The sequence below is a fragment of the Lycorma delicatula genome, chromosome 4 (genome assembly GCF_047948215.1).
Source record: "Lycorma delicatula isolate Av1 chromosome 4, ASM4794821v1, whole genome shotgun sequence".
Lineage (NCBI taxonomy): Eukaryota > Metazoa > Arthropoda > Insecta > Hemiptera > Fulgoridae > Lycorma > Lycorma delicatula.
Window position 1 is genome coordinate 3,339,843 of NC_134458.1, and position 24,294 is coordinate 3,364,136.

General features: G+C 33.9%; 1 protein-coding gene across 3 annotated transcripts in view; it reads left to right on the top strand.

Moving 5' to 3' along the window:
* The window catches only part of Mks1 (Meckel syndrome, type 1), a 79,665-nt gene that overhangs the window by 29,539 nt on the left and 25,832 nt on the right, over positions 1-24,294 (top strand). For all 3 annotated transcript variants that reach the window (XM_075362160.1, XM_075362161.1, XM_075362159.1), the window contains 3 exons: positions 3,892-4,109; positions 14,997-15,198; positions 20,761-20,914. In XM_075362160.1, coding sequence (XP_075218275.1) covers positions 3,892-4,109; positions 14,997-15,198; positions 20,761-20,914 — 574 coding nt within the window. The remainder of the gene's footprint in view (positions 1-3,891; positions 4,110-14,996; positions 15,199-20,760; positions 20,915-24,294) is intronic.

Sequence of the window (24,294 nt, forward strand, 5' to 3'; positions counted from 1 at the left end):
ATGGTTAGTGGCTAATTTGTTGAACGGCCCTGTCAGAATTCAGATATTTGGAGGAGTGCCACAGCGGTCCGTATTGGGCACCTTGTTATGGCTAATAGTTTATGATAATGTCCTTGCTTTGAATCTTCCTGTAGGCTTGGAAACGATTACATATGTCAACCATCTTGCCGTGATGGTTCGCACTGAAGCTCACTTAGAGGAGCATGGAAATATGGCACTTGTTGCTATTACCAATAACTGGATGCGGGTCGAAGGTCTCGAGTTGTCACCCAATAAATGTGAGTATATAACAATTACAGGAACAATGAGAATTGGCAGAATTAACTTGAGAGTGTGATCGTCCCCTTCAGGTCAGGTCTTCTACCAAGTATCAAGGGGTTACAGTTGATCAAGGGTGCAGGTTTAGCATCAATGTGGAAAATACATGTAATCGAGTGAATAGGATGTCATCTCATGCTGCTCCTCAAGCATCTAAGAGAACTTGGTTTGCTTGGCATTTCTCCTGCCACCACCCCATTCGGTCACCCTAAAGCATAAAACTGATTCATGGCTCAGTAGCTGTCTGTGCCACAAACAGCTACTGAGCCATGAATCAGTTTAGTGACCAGTATCCTAATTAGCTCCTCGAGCTAACCTAAAAGCGTGAGCGGAGTAAGTGTGGTACCATACATCACTTGCTTGCATGTCCTACCACCCACTTGTCATATATCACAGAAATGGGTAGGCACACTCCATCAACTACTAAAACATATATGACTATCAATAATTAATTTATCTTGTCAAAGATAACAATTCGCTGCCATGACTAGAACACTGAATGCCAGCAAGTACCTGTCCACCATTAAAGTGCTTGGAGCTCTAATCTGGCTGGTAGCCAGCTATATCTCTTGGTTAGCTTCCTACAGCAGCGCGGAAGGAGTTTTTTCTCTTAGGTAAACAACTGATGTCAGTTGAACAAAGCAACCCCATCAAGGTACTCCCACACGGTCCGACATTGGAGCTCTTGCCAAATTGACTTGCCGCTTGTGAGTGGCCAAATTTCTCCTTGATCTCTAAGTACTAGGGTGGCCTGAGTTCTGGCCCCCCCAATAGCTGGGCAGTTGAACATCATGTGTTCGTTGAACTGGACCTCCCTTTAGTCGCACTGCTCATCAGCTGCCAGGCGGAACCAAAACAAATATTGGTTTAAATTTACATGGTTAGAGTGCACTCGAGCTCCCGTTGCCCTTAAAAACGAGGGAGAGGCATACCATCCCCCCAGATCCTGTATAAATCTATACAAGGACCTTCCCTTAGTCATGATGTGCCATTCCTGCTGCCATGCTTCCATCACGAGACTGTAAAGCCTCCTCTGCAGGCCAGAGATGGGCATCTGTTTGAAATTTAGAACCAGTGCATTGAGATCACTGTTCCATTCCGGTACAGGCCTGGCTTGAAACTGCATCCCAAATAGCCTTTCCCAATACAGTGGTAGCCTCGTAGGAGGTTGTTTTAAAAACACCATTGTATACAATTAAGGCTCTGTGCTGGGCACTCCTTAAATTTTGAATAAGTACTCAATTTCTTTCCATGCGCCCAAACGGATGCCGCATAAGAGGTCATACTTTTGAAGACACCTCGGTACACCATGTACAAATGACGACCTGACAGTTTGTAATCCTTTTGAGCAATCCTCCTAAGCTTGTGCATCACAGAGACGATGTTTGCTGCTAGTTGCCTAATGTGGTTGCTAAACAGCAACTTCTCATCAAACAAAACACCTAGGTTATTATAAACTCGAACTTGGCTGATTACACAGCCTTTATTCTTAATGCAGGGGTTACGTAAACTTCATCTTGGGCACAGAATCCTTAAATTTTGAATGTGCATCCAGCCCTCTGCGGTTGACAAAGCAATCTGCGCTTGATCTTCTAGCTGCGGTTATGAGTTACCACGAACTAACAGGAGACAGTCATTGACAAAAGCCTGGGCTTCCAGAAATGTCAGTCCCAAAATCCATCAAATACCAGGTTCCACAGCAAGGGATCGAGAACGGAGCCCTACGGGCTTCCCCTGGTGATGGACTTTTCCACAAATAGGTGCGCATATGTAAACAGAGCCATGTGATCAGACAAGTAGTCTCGTACTATGGCCTATAGGGCTACGACAACATTGCAGAATTCCAACACAAGGAAGGAAATGCTGCCTTTATGTCAATAAAAATGTCCAAAACATGTTTACAGTTTGTGCTTTCCACCTTGGCAAGAGCAGTTAAGATGCAATCCTTGGTGCCAACCCCTTTCATGAAGCCATACTGGCCACGATTTAGAAATCAGTTTGTATCGATGCTTTCCCAGCCCCTTAGGTTATAGTGACCTGAATTTGGTGCTCTTGGACTGCCACTGTGAGCTTCTAAGAGAAGGCTGAATTCGTGTGCGGTTTTCTTAGCTTTGTTGTATGCCGTGCCGGTCTGGGGTAAGGCAGCACGTGTTAAGCGAAATTTGAGCAATTTACAGATAGTGCATAGAAGGTTGTTGTTGGGATGGACAGCCCCAGTTGCGAGGTCTAGTATGCCATGATGTGCTGGTACCAATGAACGCTGGGGGACTCCATTAGGTGAAAGAACAAAAATATAAAAGACCCAAATTGGTTGGGGACCTTTGGGTGCGCCCCGTTAGAGTGGGCACAAGCAAAAAAGAAAAGAGACAACCGACGAGCCGACCTGGCCTGCTGGATTTACAGCCGGTAGGCAGGAAGGCTCGTTTGAGTAAATGGACACTTTCCTGGGCTGAGGTTTACTTAATTGTATGTCTGGCCCAGGGGAGTAGTGATGAGGTTAAAAAAAAAAATATGAGGAGGTAAGATGGAATCTTGGTTTTGCTACCTACTGTGTCTTTTTTCATTATCTCTGCTTTAGGAAATGCCTTGAGTCGCCAAATGAAACTAGAATGAGGTTAAAAATTAAAGTATAGGTTGGGCGTTTTAATTTAAGTGAATAGTAATAATAACTTGAGAATAGAAAATACATGAAACTAAATATAAAAAGTTCCTAGTGCGATTATGTTATGTGGTAAAATCGATGTTTCAGTTGGTGTGTGTGGGCTTGCTGTATGTGTTAGTATGACAGATTTGTGATTGAGGTAGATTCAAAATCTGGTGATGCCATAAAAAAGGAAAAACCTTATAAAATTAGCAATTAGAATTGATTGTAGGGAAAATAATGGAATGTAATCATATCTTTACATAAGTTTACCAAATTTCATATGATTGACTAACCACTGTAGAAACCTTGCTAGTAAATTGCAATTTAAAAAAAAATTGTTTTATACTAGAGATGTTGAAATTTGTGCTACGTAGACTGTACATAAATAAGATGTCTTGTATTATTACTGTCATAGAGCCATATATTCAGTGTAGTTCTGTAATTTTTAATGACTGATATGTTCCCTTTTTTTTAAAGACTGGAGCTATTTTTGTTATCCTCCTGACACCAGGAAATATTCTGTGCTGCAGACAAATATTAAATATATCGGTTAATGGTTAGGAAAAACATGGACACAGCATGAATAAAAATGGAGAGATAGATCAAAGCCAAACGCTCATTTTAAACATAGAACAGTTGTAGTCTTCTCAAACTTAGTAACGAAAAAAAAGGAAGGAATGTCATGATTATTTACATTTTTATTGAGGTATAAATATAACTAAAGTGAATTGCTTGATATCATAAGAAGCTCATTTAAACTTTAAAAAAATAAAAAACAAAATAACCAAAAAAATAAGCAAATATATAATCTTGTTTAGCTCTGTGGGTATCACATTATCTTGCATCCCAGAACAGCAGTTGTTACCTTTAGTAGATATATCATTACCTTTGAGATTTAGTGGTAATTAATATGGCAATAATTTTTCCAGGCAGAGAAAGATATATATTGTGATGGATTTGAAACTTCTAGTTATTTGTCTGAGTCTATGAAACATAAGTTTTTGTCTTGCCAGGAAGAAATGCCACATAATAAAGATGTTCCTAAATGTAATATTGTTAACACAGAGACTAAGAGTGTTGTGAAGAATCATATGTTTACATCTTCTCAGGAATTCATGTACATTATGGCTGATGTGGGCTATATGACGTAAGTGTGTCTTTATTATTGCTTTCATGATATATTTAATGTATGCATTCATTTCCAAACTTTGTGACAATGTGTTATTCTTACATTCATAAATTTTGGGTTCAAATTCTAGCCTCATATTTTTCATATACTACAAATATTTCAAATCATACTCACACACAACCCTTGAGTTTATTTGATGAATTAATAAAAAAAATTTCTGATAATCACTGAGGTGGTCATCAGTTTTGTGATTTGATGTTTCCTTATTACATAAATTCTGTTATTTATGTAATAGTATAAATGTTACTATAATATATTTATTTTATTTTATTTTATTAGTTCAAGAAAAGTACAGAATAAATAAATTAGGATGACTTACCTTATTCCACTATATATGCAGGAGCGCTTTCACGATTTACTCGCATCATCAGTTGTATTACATATTCATGTCAAATTACATTACAAACTTCATAAAATATAATAACTTATCATGAATTTATTTATTTTATTTAAAATTTGAAACCTTTAATCATTTTATTTTAAGAATTTAAACTTTTATTCAGTTAAATTAAAAATTAAGACAAAATTTAAAAATGTGAAAAATTAATTAAAATTAACATTAAAATTAAATTATAAGAATTTTTACATATGTAAAAATATGACATCAAAGCATAAAATAAAATTAAAATTAAAAATGAAAACTCCAAAATCTAGTGGTCTTTCCTATATAGATCCTTTAAAGCTAGATTCTTGGAACATTTTAGAAATTATAAAAAAGGTTAACTGGGTTTCCCTAATGTATCTGATCATCTGATTAAGAATTAGCATACAATATCTGGTATTAGGGCAAATTTAAAAATACTGGAAATTAAAAAAATATAATATGAATACAAATAGTAAGGGATTAGACATTTTAGAATGATACTATATATATAAACACGAAAATAAATTTAATCTGATCAACCTTCAGATAGAATATGAGATGACAGTATTTTGAAAGCTGCAGTAGATGGCATCACCATCTACAACAGTAAATCAAATATAAATTGGATTTTTGTTCCTGAGCATCTACAGTTGGTAGGACTGAGCCCATGCTTCTGGTATGCTTGGGTGAGGTCATTAGGAGTGGAAAGAGCCGGCCATTCCACACTCCCAACCAGTTCCTCAGTAACGCTCTTGATGTTGGAGCACAGGTGCACCCCTCCACTGCGCAACTCATAATTATAAAATTTCTTGTCATGAAGGAGTTCAAACGACGGAAATTTTCTGGAGATTGACTGCAAAGTTCAGGGGCTCATGCACATTGTCAAGGACTTGTGTGTTTGCCTGTATAAAGAGTTCAAGGAAGGATGAGAATGAGAGGAAAATCAGGAACATAATTGGCGTCCTCGGACCAGCATATCAAACAAAAAAATTCCTGCGAGATATTCTTGAAGATGATCAATGGTTGAGTGGGTGAGAGTATCCTAAATTGCAGAACAGGCTGGAATGAGATATGGGAGCTGTCAAGCAATCATCACAAATGACCTACAGTTCCATAAAGTGAGTGCCAAATGGGTCTCTCACCTTTTGACCGCAGATCAGAAGTTGAGATGTTTTGAGGTCTGTCAGAGGTTTGTGAAAGAAGAGTCAAAGAAGAGTCACATTTTTGAGTCAACCAATTCGAGAAGCTCCTCCTCCACAACCGCCAGGCCCCATACTGCAGCTCTAACGGTCTCAAAACTAGAAGAAATGCACTGGACTCAACTTGATCATCCTCTCGACAGCCCGGACCTATTGCTGTGCGATTTTCATTCATTTGGGCCGCTTAAAGAAGCTCTAGGAGGCCAATGATTTGATGATGACAAGGGCATGGAGGGATTTGTGTGCAATTGGCTCCTGATATAACCAAGCTTCATTTTACAATGCTATGATAAAAATCCTTCTTTCTCACTAGGAAAAATGTATTTCTAAAGCAGGAAACTATGTACAAAAATAAGTTATATTTCCTTCTTATTTTTCAGTAAATAAATTAAAAAAATAAAATAAAATCCTGTTTATATTTGATTTACCCTTGTAATTTGATAATGATGTATAATTTAATATAATTCAGTCAGTATAGTAAAGTAAGTTCAATTAAATGGACAGCATGCATAATTGTTTTACTTAGAATTATTTTTATGTGATTTTAATTTACTTTTTGATTTTTAATTTTAATTTTATTTTATTCCTTGACATCATATTTTTACATATGTAAAAATTTTTATTATTTAATTTTTCATATTTTTACATTTTGTTTTTATTTTTAATTTAACTGAATAAAAGTTTAAATTCTTAAAATAAAAATATTAAAGGTTTTAAATTTTAAGTAAAATAAATAAATTCATGATAAGTTATATTTTATGAAGTTTGTAATGTAATTTGAGATGAATATGAAATCCAGCTGATGCGAGTAAATCATGAAAGCGCTCTTGCATATACAGTCGAATAAGGTATGTCATCTTACTTTATTTATTCTGTACTTTGGTTGATTTGATAAAATAAAATAAATATATTTGTATATGGTACAGAGGAGTATGATTCTTAAAATAATTGATTTAAAAATATATATATATATATATATGTACCCACCTGCAAAGTTTGTGAGAATATTATGTATTGTCTTTTCATTTACCCAGTTGCCAAAGATGTACTAACATTTTTTGCTAGATTTTTGAATGTTGTATGGGGGGGTCATTCAAATATAAACTGGATTTTGTTAACATAGCTTTATTGGTATTAGATAAAATTACAAATAGATTACCTTATTTTTCTACATAGTTTCTTTTTACAGAAATACATTTTCTCCATAGTAGAGGTAGCTTCCTGATCCCTCATCAAACAATTAATCCTCTCTAACAACAATTGCGCACATAATGCTCAGGATCGTCTTCAAATCTTTCCCCTCTTAAAGCTTCTTTCAGCAAACCAAACCTGTGGAAATCACACAGTGGCAAATCTAGACTGTATGGTGGGTGTTCGAAAGGTGTCCAATGATTTTTAGTGAGTTTATTGTGAGTCTGAGCTGCTGTTTGTTGCCGTGTGTTGTGGAGAAGGTGGACGTTGCAAATCAGTTGTCGGTGTCGTTTGTTATGATAAGCAGCCCTGATGTCATCCAACAGTTGGTAGTATTGTGCTGCATTTACCACCCTTTGTTTGTGCAGCAATCAGCAGCAGACCTTTTGAGTCCCAGTACACAGTTGCCAGAACTTTTCCAGCTGACATGCGTTTCTTGGCCTTGATTGATGCCCCCTCCCTCCTTTTCCACCAAACCATACTTGTTCTCTTGCTTTCTGGGGTGCAGTGATGGACCCATGTTTCATCAAAGGTCACAATATGTTCCAAAAATACCTCTCCTTCCCCAAAGTGATTTAGAAGCCACTGACAGATATCTATCTGGACATTTCTCTGTGCTTCAGTGAGAAGACTTGGAACCCACCTCACTGACACTTTACTGTATCCAAGAGTGTCTGACAACATTGTATGCATACTCCCAACACTTATGCCTACCTCTGATGCAAATTTAGTGATGCTTATATGGTGGTCACCTTACACAAGGTCATGAGTGGCCTGAATGTTATCATCATTGACGCTGGTCTGCGTCCAATGTTCATGATTTTTTTGACAGAATGACATCTCAGAACCATGCCTGGAGTCTAGTCAAAATTTCAGAGGATTTGACGTCTTTATTGGCGAGAAATCTGATTATAGTTCATTGTGCAATGGATGATTGTACTTTCTGCTCAGACATTCTGCTACTGACATGGTAATGTGACCTATGAGTGTGACTGCCCAGATGCTCCCCTCCTCACTTATCCAACTAACTACCTGCAGTGCCCCCTACATTCAATGCTCTTCCTCAGTCCGCACGGCAAAATCCTGGTTTATATTTGAATGACCCTCTTATAATTTTGCACTCTTTCTTGGGATTAAGACCATTCTGAGGAGAGTCCTATCATATGAATGTTAAACCCGTTGTGTTTACATATTTTAGAAACAGATTGAAAATTAAATATTTCTATTTGGTTGGTCAGTGTGGAATACATAGAGAAGATGCAGTTACAAACTTGCATGTTTTGTTTGATTGCAAAATGTTGTTTAATGAACATATTTCTTGAACAGCATTCAAAGCAAGGAGGAACCTTGGACTGCTTCTTTGAATCTATTGTATATTTCAAGATGTTCAATTAACCATTCATCGTGTATGACAATGGTTAGGCCAGTGAATGTTCATCTCAATATGGAATGACAAAATACTTCTAATTTAATTGAACTTCTTCAGAGATGTTTTTTTTTCATTTTTGACATACATAAGTTTTGGTGAAGTGTCGTCTGATTATTAGGCTCTGTATAGTTTCTGGAGTCTTAGTTCCTTGAGTGATTGGTGGTTGTTTCAGGATTTTATATTTGGCACTAATTACAAAGGACGTCTTCTCAGTGGTAGAATAGATATTAGTTTATGAGTGTCATGTAAGATCCTGAAATAATCGTCTTTTTCTTTGGATGCAGCGGCCAGCTTCTTTTGTTCCTTTAGCAAAGTGCTTAGAAAAAATTAATGTTTTTATCTTCCTGATTCTGTGATTTGTTGCTGTTGGTATTTCATTAATAAGTGAAGTCATTTATTTTAAATAATTATGTAACTGGTTGTAAAATATCTAATAATTATAGCTTGTTTTGATAATATGACCAAGGTCTTAGTTCTGTGCCTTTATCTATATTATTATTATACGAGGTCTGTTAAAAAAATATGTAGACTAACGTCAGAAAACAAAATGTACTTTATTTAGAAGTTACTTGTCTGGGTCCCCTTCAAAGTACTCTCCTCCCTGACGCACACACTTATCCAAATGGTGTTTTCACTTTTGAAAATAGTCCTGGAATGCTTCTTTTGTGATGTTCTTCAATTCCTTCGTCGCATTTGCCTCAATCTTGGGAATCATCTCAAATGTTCTTCCTTTCAAAGGTCTTTTGAGTTTGGGGAACAAGAAGAAGTCACAAGGAGCGAGGTCAGGTGAGTAGGGTGGGTGGGAAAGAACAGTGATCGAATTTTGGCCAAAAACTCACAAGTTCTGAGGGCTGAATGGGCTGGAGCATTGTTGTGATGAAAAAACCAGTCACCACTCTCGAAAATGATCTTGAAATCTTGTAACATGATCCAACTGATATCCCACACTCTTCAGCAAGCTCTCTGATTCATCGTTTTGCCCAAACCAGGGTATTGATTTTGTCTACGTGTGAGTCGTCAGTTAACGTGGAAGAACGTCCAGGACGCTCATTATCTTCAATCGACTAACGACCATCTTTAAAACGTCCATGCCACTTAAAACATGTCGTACACTTCATAGCAATGTCGCCGTAAGCCGTCTTGAGCATATCAAAAGTTTCACTTGCAGATTTTCCAAGTTCAACACAGAATTTCACAGCAACTTTTTGCTCGTTCAAGTTGCTCATTCTAAAATCTGCCAAACGAAAAAACACACTTCACAAGCAACCGTGTAGCTAAGCAACCAATAATGATATTTGCAATAAAAAAACTGCGTTGTAATCAGCTGATCTGTACGAACATCGCGACACCAAGCGGATTTGACTGGAACCAACTGGACCTGAGCAATTCAAACAGTCTATGTATTTCTTGAACAGACCTCGTATATGGATATTATATTATATATTACATAAATATTATTGATTTTCGTACATTTTATTTTTGTATTATTTTTTATGCAAAATATTACAATTTAAATTATTCTGTTTCACTTTCTTTTGTCTAAAGCTAATTTTATTTCTGTGGTAGGTTGTGGATGGCTTAGAAGGGATTGTAGAGGTCATAAAAAATTATTATTATTATTTATGGATAAAGGAAAATGAAATAATAATTTATAAAAATTTTTTAAAAACTTATGTAGAATAAATATAATTTTTAAAATATAGTATCGTTTCACTTTTTATAAAATTATTAATTTTAAAATTAATTCATTTTTTAAATTATTTATTTTGTAAAATTACTTGCTAGCAAGATATAAATTTATAAAATGCAAAAATTAAAAATGGTTGAGAAAAAAAAATACTGTTTACTTTTCATATGAGGAGCACATAGACAGAGGTTTTTTCTCCAGAAGAAAAACAGTTGATAATATTCTTATAGTGTATTAAATGCAAAATATGGAAAAAAGTTAGCCTGGTTGGAGGGTATACCAGATATTTACATATGTTTGAATGTATTTATTATAATTGGATGTAATGTTTAAATATACAAATTACTGATTCACTTATGCACTTGATGTTATGAAAATGTGCAATAAATTGTTGATTAACAGTATGAAAAAACAATGGAAAATACAGTATGGTGAGCAGTAACAGTATATATATATTTTATTAAAAATCCAGCGGTACATATTACTGGATGCAAGCAAATTTTCATCCTGGGTACTTTCATAGTTTGTCAAACTCTTTTGAAAAATTTGTTATTAAGAAAAAAGTAACAAATGCATAATAATGTGACAAACATCTTAAAACAATAAAATTTTCCAGTTCAGTACTTTAATATATGAACCTTATTCTTCAGACTGAAATTATTAATTTGAGCCCTACTGGAATAAGAATATTTTAAATTCTAGATATGGTGACATGTAAATTTGGGCAATATATTTTAAAAGTAGTTTTACTTTCATATCTTGATTTTGCTTTTTTAACTGCAAGTGAATAGATTGATGAATGGAGAGATATAAAACTTTCTTGAGATTCTTCCAAGTAATATCTATTTCAACCATCATAACAGCAAATATGTTATGGACAGCTTAGGAGTTGGTTCTCATGTTTTTATTTTTACTTTAATTACACATTCAAACCATCAAAAATGGTCCTTAACATTTTCTACTCTGTAGTCATTATGTGAGCTTTGAATACTAGATCGTGGTTACTGGTGTTCTTTGGTAGTTGGGTTTCAATTAACCAGACATCTCAGGAATGGTCGAACTGAAACTGTACAAGACTGCACTTCATTTACACTCATACATATCATCCTCATTCATCCTCTGAAGTAGTACCTGAACAGTAATTCCCGGAGGCTAAACAGGAAAAAGAAAGTCATTATGTGAACAAAATTATTCATATACTATTACCCCAGAGCTTATGAGCTGGGGTGTATTAATTTTATCAGTTAGTTTCATCTATTAGTAGCCAGGATTGGATTTATTTTGTCACTAAATTCACTAGTTCAACATAAAGAATTTTAGGACTCCTTTCATGGAGAAATGTTTTTGCATTTTTGTATGAAAAAGAGATGTATCCCAAAATTAAAAATATTTTAGTTGGTTTTTGGAGTTTGAGGAAAAGTCGTTAGTTCTTATTGGAAGGCCACTTCCTTTTTAAATAAAACTGTACAAGGAGTAGACTCTCTAACAATCGTCAAAAAGTGTGATTGTTTTTTTTTTTGAGCAATGTAAAAGAGTATATTGCTTTTTTCGTTCAGTTTGCCCTTTCATCAAGTCTTTTATGGATCAAGGAAATTTGGTCAAAAGTACTAAAAATTTCAATATTAATCCAAAAGAATATCTGTGATTTTTTTGGTACAATGTCTGCTACAAAAACAATAATCTCAGGGGTTTGTATGCCCTTGAGCAATTGTAACATGAAATAAATCTCCCTTTTAGATTTCAGGTCTTAGATAAAAAAAGGACATATTAATGCAAATAGATTAAATTCTTTTTCATATTTAGATTGGAAGTGTGGTGGAAACAGTAGTGCATTGCAATTTCTCCACTCAGTTTATCTGGTAAGCACAAAAATGATTTTGGGTGGTTTTCTCCCAAGAAGTACAATCTGGGACCAATAATTCATGAGTTTAAAACTATGTTAGATGGAAAATGTTCCTACCTATTTTTTCTCTTCAAGGCCCTCTATGTATAACCCTCCCTGGAGCGGTATGGCATTTGAAGAGCTTAATTATAAAATTTTATTGTTTGATTTGATGTAGCAAATAAAATTCCTTTATTGTTTTTTCCATTAGTCCTCCTTATAAGTTAAATATCAATCTTTTATGTCCCTTATGTTTTTACTTGTTTTGGGTCTTTGTCCCTGGAGAGTAAAAATGCAATTTTTTATTTTATTTTATTTCATGGTTAATAAGAAAGATATTGATAATTTTTGAAAGATATTGAGGCTTTCTTTTATTTTCATCAAAGAAATACGAAGGGCTAGTCCTCCGAGCATTTTGACCTTGACTGCGTAACTCTCTTTATCATTCAAAGTTGTTAATGATTCTGTTCAACCATATATTTTTTTAAAATTGCTCTTTTAGAGAAAAATAAACTTCTGGTAGCTAGATCCTCCCAGGAGGGTCACAGAACAAGTTGGTGAATGGCTTAGGAAAAAATTATCGAGGCATCCTTACTGAGTTGCAGTTATCCACATTGAGGTTTTCTATGTTGAATAAGTCCCTCAGAGAAGCTCACCTCTATTCACATACCTCTAATTAGTTAAATTTTTTTTTTAGTCCTTTGAACCACCCTTTGAGAAAGGTGTTGCAGACAGTAGTCAGATGTGTCTGAAAAAACAAGTGTCCAGCAATATTTCATTTTAAAGTTTCTTTCTGCTTGCCCTAGAAATGTTGGAGGTCATGAGATGTCCCTTGGAAAGTCATAATTTGAACATTTTTTGTTTGGTTTCATAAGGTGATTTAAAAACTTCTTTTCATTATTTTGTTGTGAGTCCTCCTTACAGGTTAGAATTTGTGTTGGTGAGTGAGGTATCTGACTTTGTATTATTTAGTATTACTACATTATGTAAAAGATTTCCAATTGATTAGATTTTGTGGTGGTCATGCTAAGAAAAATCAAACTGGATGTATTGCAGCCAATGAAAGTTCAGTAGAGTTGTTCAGATGCACTCTTTAGCTGATTTGGATGATTCCAGCCTTAGTTATAAACAATATTTTCTAGTGATAGGCCAGAAATACAAAGTAACATGCTTATTAGCATCACATACTTTTCCCAAAATAATTTTTGTCTGTTGTCAGTACAATTTAAAATGATATGGAAAAATGATGAGTCGCAGATGTCTTGCAGCACAATTGTAAAAATATATTTACCTAGAGTGGTACAAGTTGCCATGTGTTTAATTCCTGCTTAATATAAGCGAGGGATCAAACATATATCATGAAGTAGTAAAATAGAAAAAAATGAAAAAAATTGTTATTACAATTTTACATGGAAAATGCCAGTATTTTGTAATGTTTCACACATAAAGCATTTACTTATGAGCCACTATTGACTTGTGCAGCAGCAAACATGTTATGCCGGTTCAAAAATTAAAATACAGCCATGAAATTATGCAGCATCTTTCAAAAAGATTTATGAATACAAATCTTCTGTATTATTTTTGGATGAATGATAACCATTTATGGACAATGGAAAAATAAAGTTGAAACAAAGAACTAGCCCTATGGACCAGTTGCAGGTGTGTTATGAGACTGTTTACACTTAAGCTGTTGAAGGGTTAGTAAACGAGTTCTCATACATGATTGAAATTAAATAATGCTGGATATCTTGCATTTGGCTAAATGATTCTATAATTTTTGCAGTTTTGGTTTATATTTTTAAAAATTGATGCCTTACAAAAATAGCTTTTTGACATCGCATTTTTTTCTGTAGATTATTAAGTACTGAAAAATCTCATGAATACATGATCTGTAAACATTTTTTATAAACCAAACCAAATCAAACTATGCTTGATTAAACCATTTTAGCATTTTCTGTTTAATTCTTTTTATAGAACTTGGTAATCTACATCTTGTGTTTCTTATTTGGTCTTTTACGTTTTTTTATTGAACTTCTTAAGAACTTTCAGGCCTGGATGTGTTTCATGACTCTCATTTATGTTTACCTATGAGTTTGAGCCATTCATTAAAGTAGAGAGATAATACTTGTGAATACTACCTTTTTCATATAAACACCAGTCCTGTAACTCATCTTGACTCCTACCACTTTCATGTAGTGTTCCTGTGGAAAACTTACTTGAGTTGTAATCTTCCCATCCTCAACTATTTCACACTCTACACAGGATAGGCCTTCAGGTATGGAGGTCAGTTTTGAAAAATGGTGACACTTGAAGAAGCAGTTGTCTCAAGGTATGGTGGGACTTGGGGGATCCAAAGTTCCTTTAAAACACCACAAGTTCTGTTAAGAGCTGCCTCCTGAAAAAAAAATATCATAGGTGTTTTTCATATTAGAAGCAACCTTTTTCATGCTGCCAGTAAGTAATTGTTATATACTTACAAGAGTGGTAACCTCAATAGTATTGTGGCTGAAATGGCATTTTTGTGGAAATCAAGAACTTAAAGTAGTATTATTAAAAACTAATTTATGACAAACTGTCATACTGTATGATTTACTTTGTTTATTGGGAGCACATTTATTAAATTTTGTCATTTTTTCTTTCTTATTTGGTCAATATTAAAATGATTTTGCAACTTACCTGACATTAATCTGCGTAATTTCAAATGTTAAATGATGACAATTATTTTTTATTCAGTGAATTATAACCTACTTGTGTAGACTAAATGTTGCATTATCTGTGAAAAATATAATGTTCAAAGAAAAGTCAATTTGGCCTAGACGATATGTATAATGATATACTTACTGTTTTCTGTACATCAGTAGAGATATGAGAAAACTTTTGATAAACTTAAAATATGAGAAAAGTCTTTAATATTTCAAAACTTTTAACATGTGCAGATTGTGATTGACTTTTGTATGTGGCAGTCTTTTCTTTTTTTTTTGGTCGAGTAAAGCTTCTGATCTAACATGTTTGAATAAAGTAATTATATTAAAAGTTATTTTAATACACTATTTTTAAGATTTTTTTAATTCTTAAAACACTGTTGTGTTACAGTGAAGGTGAAGCTAATGAGCAGATATTAGTTATTATGAGATGGCAGCCATTATTAAAAGTTTTGACGATATTTCCTGATTTTAATAATGATGCATCAGGACCTGGATACACATTAGAAGGTCTCTCGGATGCATGTTATCAATATGTGTTTTGGGTTACTTGCTCAAAACCAGATGTTCATGATGTTTCAAGGCTCCAAAAGGTCTGGATATTATTTATTTTTCTTATATATCAGAGTGGTTTGAGTATTTAGTCTGAAATTATGTGAATTTCTATTGAAAACACAGACCGACAGATGAAAAAATTAAATGTTTTCAGAGCTGTGTTAGTAGTTCATTATCATATATGCAATTATAAAGATAATGCAGTTGAAACCTGTTAATCTAGACTTTGTTAGTCCCATTTTCTTGGTAAATCCAGAATGCCCTAGAGTGGTTGTTTGAATTACTAATAATAATTTTGAGGAAAAATATAATGATTATAAATATAAAATAACTTCTTTGTGAGTTTTATACAGTTCGTTTAATTATTAAAAACAGGTTATGCATCATAGCGTGCTAATTTCAGTGCATCATAATACATTATTGTATAAGTACAGTGAATAATGTATTTTATGGAATGAGTCATTTACTATTCTATAAATGTTCCACTACAGTTCTTGATGGCAACTTAAGATAATCAACTTAACAAATTTTATTTAAATTCTCTAGTCATTTTGTTAAAAGTTTAATTATTGTTGCTGTGTGGGTTCTGTTGCTGTGTGCACAGATTTTATAATGATATACTTGTACAAAGTAGATATTAAATTAAATTCAAATCAATGAAAGAAGTACTTATATAATACAGTATAATTTTTTTTTGCTTTGATTAGGGAATGCAGCAATAAAGTTCATTTCCCTATCACCTCTTGAAGGATCTTCTTGAACTCATTTTCATTTAAACTAAAGAAGTCAGTCTTATTTTTGAGTTCACTGGCTACTGTTATACTTTCATTAAGTGACAAACTGGTTTTTAAATGGACTTGAAACTATTTATAATTTATTATGGAGGGCTGAGACAGTCATGAAATATCCACTTCTTGTTCTATTTTATTATAGGGCTGATAATAACAATGCAGGGCATCCCAAAAACGTCTTCTGTCAGCAAGACAAGAAAGGATGAATTGTTGACGAATCAATTCTCTGGTAATCGATTGCAAGAAATTAAATTTTCTCTTAAGCAACAAAACGAACATTTTTCTGAACATTCTCAATCCTAATAGAGGTGTACTCTCAGTCTTGATTCCAGATGAATAGAATATTCAAGGTTGTAGAATATTCAAGGATGTATAATATTCAAGGTTAGACCTCACAATTGAATTATATAGAAGAATACAGGTGTTCATGCTTCTAAAGTTATGTATAATTCAATATAAGAAACCAAGGTTTCTCCCAGTCTTATTCATCTCCTCCACATGTTTTACTAATAGTCACTTATTGTCAAACAAGATGCCTAAATCCCTCATCACATATACACTATTTGTAGGTATATCGTCAATGCTGTACTATAATATGAGATGGAAATCTTTCTTGAGAACAATAAAACGAGTTTTTACTGCGTTAAGAGGCATAAATTTGGTTTATGCCCGATTACAGATTTTATTAATATTATTTTGTGGTGATGATGGTAATATTCCATAAGATGCTATTTTTGAAGTTGTACATATATGAATGTGTTTTTATGTTCTAGTCACACACAATTTTATGATAAAAGGTAAAAATTTTATAATAATTTAATAAAACATGTGTATTTGCTGGAACAAACACTTAATGTAAATAAAGATCTTGATCTTATTTGGAAATAAAAATACCTGAACTAACAACAACTGATAGAGATAGTATAAAGTCAATAATTAGCCACTGAAAAACATAATAATTGTGTACAGAGATTCCCCATTGTTTGCAAGCACACTTGTCATGGTTACTAACTGTTACTGTTTAAAAATAAAATTAAGTGTATGAAATTTATTTTTAGTTGCTTATTTATTTTTTCTATTTTCAGTTTATTATTATTATTATTTCTAATTTTGATCATTACATTAATAGTTAAATTAGTTATCACATTATTATTAGTCATGTCTTTGGTTTGCTTATATTTTAAACATAGTAAGGATTGTACTGTATTATTCAGTAATTTTAGTTGCCACTTTTATACAAACAGAAAGGTTTTTAGGATCAATGATTTCTGGTTATCAAAGATCTTAAGTTGCTTAAAATAAACAGCTTGTGGAATGTCAGACACAAAAACATTTGGAATAATTACTAACACAGAATTTCAGTGAAAACAAATTTTTTATCAAATTTTTTCTTCACACAATAAATAATCTGAACTGTCATCTCTTATGTTTATTGTAGATTTTAATATTATCTCTTTTTATTATTATGGACAGGAAAAGTAAGTCTAAATTTAATAACTAATTGATAATGCAAGCATTACAAGATTAGTAGTATCAATGCTTCACAAATAAAAATAAGAATTTGAGTTTAATTATGATAGTATGTAAAATATTCATTAGTCAATAATTTCATGAACTGATAGAGAATGTTTCATGACTACTATGAGGGTAAGTCAATTATTATCCGCAGTGTAGTTATAAATTTTATTGCAATACACACAGGAAACTTACATGTACATAATTTTTCAACATAGTCCCCTTGCATTTCAATGCACTTGGTCCATTGTTGCACAAGCTTTCTGATGCCCTCATAAAAGAAGGTTTTCGGTTGAGCTGCGAGCCAGGAATGCACCGCTTCTTTCACTGTTTTGTCTGAGGTAAATCTACTGCCCCTTAATGCCTCTTTGAGTGGACCAAAACAAGTAGTAATCAGAAGGGGCAAGACCAGGACTATACAGAGGATGAGCCAGTACTTAAAAGTTAAGTTTCTGGAGCGTTTCAGCAGTGTGGGCAGCAGTATGTAGACGGGCATTGTCGTACAACAACACAACACCTTTTGACAGCAGTCCTTGGTGTTTGCTTCGAATTGCAGGCTTCAGCTTGGAAGTAAGCATCTCATTGTAATGTGCACTGTTTATTGTCATGCCCCTTTCCTCATAATGTTCCAGTACTGGGCCTTGTGAGTCTGAAAAAACCGTAAGCATCAGTTTTCCTGCGGATGGTTGGGCCTTGAATTTTTTTTTTGCAGGGCAAATTTGGATGTTTTCATTCCATACTCTGCCGTTTACTCTCCGACTCTTAATGATGGATCTATATTTCGTCACCAGTGATGATTCTGTCTAAGAAGATGTCCGTTAACATAGCGATCCAAATTTTTTGGCAGATGTCCAAGCGCGTTTGTTTATGCAACTATGTGAGTTGTTTTGGGACCCATCTTGCACAGACGTAATGAAACCCAAGTCTGTTGTGGATGATTTCATAGGCAGAACCGTGACTAATTTGCAGATGATGTGCCACTTCATCAATAGTTACTCATCTGTCTAAGAAAACCATGTCATGTGCATGCTCAATTTTTTCCTCATTTGTGGTGGTAAATGGTCGTCCGGCTCCTTCGTTGTGTGTAACACTTGTGCGACCATTTTTTAATTTTTCAATCCATTCATAGACACTCCATTGTGGCAACACACTGTACTGAAAGTCTTCTATGAATTTCGGCCCCTGATACACCTTCCGACCACAAAAAAAGGATCACTGAATGTTGTTCTTCTTTGGTGCAAACAGAAAGCGGAGCAGCCGTGGTTAACGGCAGGGCAACAATAATGGAACTAACCTAGCAGTATCAAACCTGCACAGACATAACAACAATTAAACCATGCATGTGTTATCTACGCAACACGACAGTACTACCAACTTAAACAAAAATATAATTAAATTGCGGATAATAATATTATGACATAATATCTAATACTGAAGAGTAAGCCTTCTTGGACAAGATTAATCATGTCTGTGCAGGTCAAAACATGTAGCTGAAAACACAGCTGCGTTGTTTGTATTAAGCACTGGATTTAGGAATGAATTAATTTTGTTCAGTCTGATTGCTGTCTTAAGTTTGTTAACAGTGAAGTGTCATAATGCCATGAAATTGTGTAAATGATGTGAATGCCTTTTGTTATGTATGTGGTGAGTTTACTGTAAAATCAAATAGAAAACACATTACACCGTTAATTAAAAAACCGTATCATTTGTACTTTCAGTGTAAAATTGGTGATCAGGATAAGATGTGGGCTCCTCATACAGTATGCACTAATTGTTCTGTATATTTAAGAGGATGGCTGAAATGTACAAGAATGCATTGCCATTTGGTGAACCTATGATTTGGAGTGAACCAAAGGATCACGTAACCGATTGTTATTTTTGTTTATCAAGTTTGTCTGGAATTTCTAAAAAATCTAAACATAGTGTAAAATATCCTTCATTATAATATGCAATCAGGTTTGTACCTCACAATGAAATTATTCCAGTTCCTGAGCCACCTCTGAATGTATGTTTTGAAATCAGCGATGAAGAATCAGGCAGTACTGAAGAAGACAACAACGGTTTTGATTTTGAATTATCTTCCAATAAGCCGCATCTTATATCACAAGGTGAATTAAATGACTTAATTGGGACTAATGTCAAGCTAGGACTAATGAAAAATTTTGTGAAAGCAATGAAGAATGATAGTCCCAAATTTTTATACATCAGGCAGAAATTTCCGAATGTAAGTGAAGGGAAAATTAAAGAAGGAATATTTGGTGTTCCTCAAATAAAATAGATGGTCAAAGATGATTTATTTAAAATGTTATTTTATCTTCAGTATTAGGTTATTATAAGCTACACCTGCAGATATTTCTTACTTTGTCTGTTAACATTTTTTTAAATATTTATTTGTTTTATATATATATTACCAACATTATATGTTGAAATAGACTCCAATATTTTCAACACATCCAGTGCAAAATTTTAGTGGACTTTGTAGTTTGTGTATTACTACTAACCTCTGCATAAATGTTAACCAAGTTATGCATAACTTAAAACTCCCCCTACCCCCTGTCAATATATATATATATATATATATTCGTGTGCGTGCGTGCGTGCATATGTGTGCGTGTGTGCGCGCGCGCGCGCGCGTGTGTGTGTGTGTGTGAATGCATTAATATTTTATGGTGAAGGTTATATTTTAAAGCAACTTAAACATTTCTGTAATTTGGTAAGTATCAATAAATGTTTCAACTTTTTCTATTTGTATTTTAGTAGTTTTGATGTTATAAAATGTTGCAAATTACTACTTACTGGATAAATCCTTGTAAGATTAAAAATAATCTTAGTTCATGTATGCAGGCCTCATTCTATTTATTCTTGGTTGGTGGAACTTTACATCTGCTTTCTATGCTCATGTTAAAGATGCAGTTTGAAGTATTTTTTATTAGATTCAATCGTCAAGTGTTGTTATGAATATTGGTTTTTATAAATAACATCTTTCAGATTTAATTATTTGTTTTTATTTTATATAAATGTATCAAATATTTTAAGAATGCTGTAACAGTAGTCATTTCAGTAGTACATTTATTGTTCATCAAACGACTTGACAAAATATGATATACTTTGTATAGTTAAAGATTATAAGTGACTCACTTTCAAATTATTGTTTACAGTTTAATATTTAAATTAAGACTAACTAAGTGATAAAACATCCTATGATTATCAATTTCTTTGGATAATTCATTTAATTTGAAAAATATTATAAATTTTCATTATTCATAAGCTTCAAGATTTTTATTTTGATTGCAGGAAGTCAAGTATGATGAAATAAAAATAATTCCCACAGATATTATTCTACCACGTCATGGATTGTTAGATGTCCATATTTTTGGTGAAATAAAATCAGCAAAACATTTTGATAGTGACAATATATTTGTTAACTACTGTTTTGAGTTGCCAGAAGGTCAGATCACAGTTCAGTTCTTCATTTTCATTTGCACTTAACTCTTTAGAAATAATGATGTTTGTGATGTTACAAAACCCATTTAGTGTTAACATTTAAAAGTTACTCATTGATTAACTTTACTCTAAATATCCACTCTCTCTTTCTCTATCTCTCTCTGTGAATGTGTGTGAATGCTTTAGTATTTTATGGTAAAGGCGATATTTTAAAGCGGTTTGAACATTTCTTTAATTTAATATATATTGATAAATGTTTCAGCTTTTTCTGTTTGAATTTTAGTAGTTTAATATTATTAATTTTAGTAGTATAAAATATTACAAATTACTTCGTACTGGATAAATCCTTGTAAGTTTAACCATAATTTTAGTTCATGTATGCAGGCCTCATTCTATTTATTCTTGTTTGCTGGAACTCTACATCTGCTTTCTTTGCTCATGTTAAAGATGCAGTTTGAAATATTTTGTGTTAGATTCAACCATGAATTGTGATTATGGAGATTGGTTTTTATAAATGACAGCTTTCAGATTTAATTGCTTGTTTTTATTTTATGTACATGTATCAAACGTTTTAAGAATGCTGTAACAATAATCATTTCATTAATACATGTGTTGTTCATCAAACGACATGACATAAAATGGTATACTTTGTATAGTTAAAAATTAAGTATACAGTGCTATTGTTCATTTGAAAATGACTCACTTTCCAATTAATTATACTTTTTCTTCCAAAGGATCTTTGTGAGCTAATTAGTAGCACCTTATTCACTGGAGTACTGTTGTTACTCATTGCCTGTTTTAACAAATGCATAAAAAACATTTTAAAGAAAAAGAGTTATCGCTTTCAAAATAAGGAATATAATATACTAGGTCATATAGCTAACTGACATAACACAAATCAAACTAGTATGGCTTTAAACTAGTATGGCTAGATTAATAATTTTCATAAAATTTTTTGTAATCTCTTGTCATTACTGCCAAATGAACAATCTTCCTTTAGGCAGTGTCTGTACTTCACAAGATGTTCATTTGTTTATTTGAAAGTGTGGCACGTTATTTGAAGTATGAGAAAGTCTACTCTTTGAAGAAGTGGTAGGGTCCACCACGGGAAACGGACGTTTTTTAAGTTGGTATTACGCATCCGGTAGGAGTTGGAGAGGGGAGCCAAGGCCGGCGTGTCACTCGTCTGACCTTGCAGTTTATGCTTGTTCATTGTTTAGTTGCCATCATGCCTCTTTGGAATGTAGAGCATCGCGTTTTCGTGTATGACACTTTTGTGAGGAGCAGCGAATCAGTTACGGAAGTTCAACGTCTCTTTCGTTGAAGGTTTAACGTTCCTCGACATGGAGATATACCGAGCCGAAACACCATTTTGCGATGGGTTAATGCCCTTCATAGTGGAGGTAGTCTAATGAAAAGGCAGCCACCAGGACCACGTCGCACAGTTCGAACTCCGGAGATCGTGGAACGTGTAAGACAGGCTGTTTTAACTAGTCCAAGACATTCAGTTTGTAGGCATTCTGCAGCACTACGAATATCCAATAGTTCAGTGCGGCGAATTCTACACCGAGATTTAGGTTTTCACCCTTATAAAATGTCAGTTGTGCACAAGTTAACAGAGGGTGACTACCCACAACGTGCAGCTTTTGCTGAAGCGATGCTCCAAATTTTGGAAGATGAGCCCAATGCGATTTTGATAATGAGCGACAAGGCTCATTTTCATCTCAATGGTGTTGTGAATCGTCAAAACTTCCGATACTGGGAAGGGATACCTGTGAAAATCCACGCACTTTACATGAATTACCATTACACAGCCCCAAAGTTACGGTGTGGTGCGGCGTCAGGAAATTTGGTGTCGTGGGGCCCTACTTTTTTGAGGAAAACGGGAACACTGCCATAACAGCTGATCGTTACGTAAATATGGTGACAACATTCTTGAAAACTGAGCTGAGACGACGAATCAATCTGCCAGATGTTTATTTTCAACAGGATGGAGATACGGCCCATACTGCCCGAGTGTCGATGGCTGCTGTTAGACAAATGTTCCCTAATCGCGTTATCTCCAGATTCGGTGATCTGCATTGGCCCCCTCGCTCACCAGACCTTTCGATGTGTGATTTTTTCTTGTGGGGGTATTTTATATTTTATATTTTTTCTTTGGTGTATGAAACCAAACCTCGTACATTGGCCGAACTGTGACAAGCGATAGAGCAGAACATCGCTCAGATCGATCGTCTACTATTGGAGAGAGTGGAGACTAACTTCAGAGAGCGTCTCCACATTTGTCAGCGTGAAAATGGACACCATCTTAACGATATTATTTTTTGTACATAGGTAAATCAAACTGCATATTCTCAGAAACTTATTTCTGCCAATAAATTATTTTTTAACCTTAAAATAGTGGAGTGTCGTTAATTTGTAAAATGTCCGTTTCCCGTGGTGGACCCATTATAAGCAAGCAAGCTTTGTGAGATTTTTATTACTAGCCTTTCATGTAGGAGTCTTCTTGGGCATGAATCATAGGTCATATTCCATTTAAAAGTTCTCCTTTCTTCATTGCTAAATCATTCTGTAATTCTGCTAATACATTAAACTGATCGAACTTTCTTCAGAGTTGTATAATTTTTTTTTTTTTTACTTAGAAGCTTGCCTATGTTACTTTTAGCAAATATAGATTGTTTTCCATTTTGAATTTTTTTACTTTTAAATCATTAATTAATTAATAAATGATCAGGAGAAACTGAATGCCTTGAATTCAAGGTAGGTATAAGTGTTCAAAGTTAAGAAAGCGTAAATACAAATCAATGCCCAGGGTGAGAATGGATCAATATACACCGGTGGGATGAGTGGAGGATCAGCCAGACTCACACATACACAAGTATGTATTGTGTGGATGTCTGTGTGTGCTCAATGTCAGACATAATGTCTGACCGTTTCTCTTTCATTATATTTATTGTTTGTTTAATCTGCAAAATTTTTTTGTTTGTTTAAATTGCTAAAATATTTAATTTTTTTAGTTTTACAATTACAATTTTTATTACTTTTTGAAATTTCATTAATTCTTTACAAGTTTTTTTAATTTATTTAGTTTACAGAAAGAGATAGTAAATTAGGATAGATAAGGGTTTTTTTTTAATAAAGCGGCTCAATCCCATTCATATCGTCAAATCTCGCATCATCGTCATTGTCCTTGTTCGATAAATCTGATTCATTGGCACTCTCATCACGGTTTCACTGCCATATCACTGTCACTGTCATTAACACAACTGTAAACCTTTCAGTTTGCATGTCATTAACTCGATCTGTTTCATAATTTTTTTCTATTGTTAATGCATGTTTACAACATTGCTTTCAGTATTCTGCTGGCAGTTCAGAAAATACTTC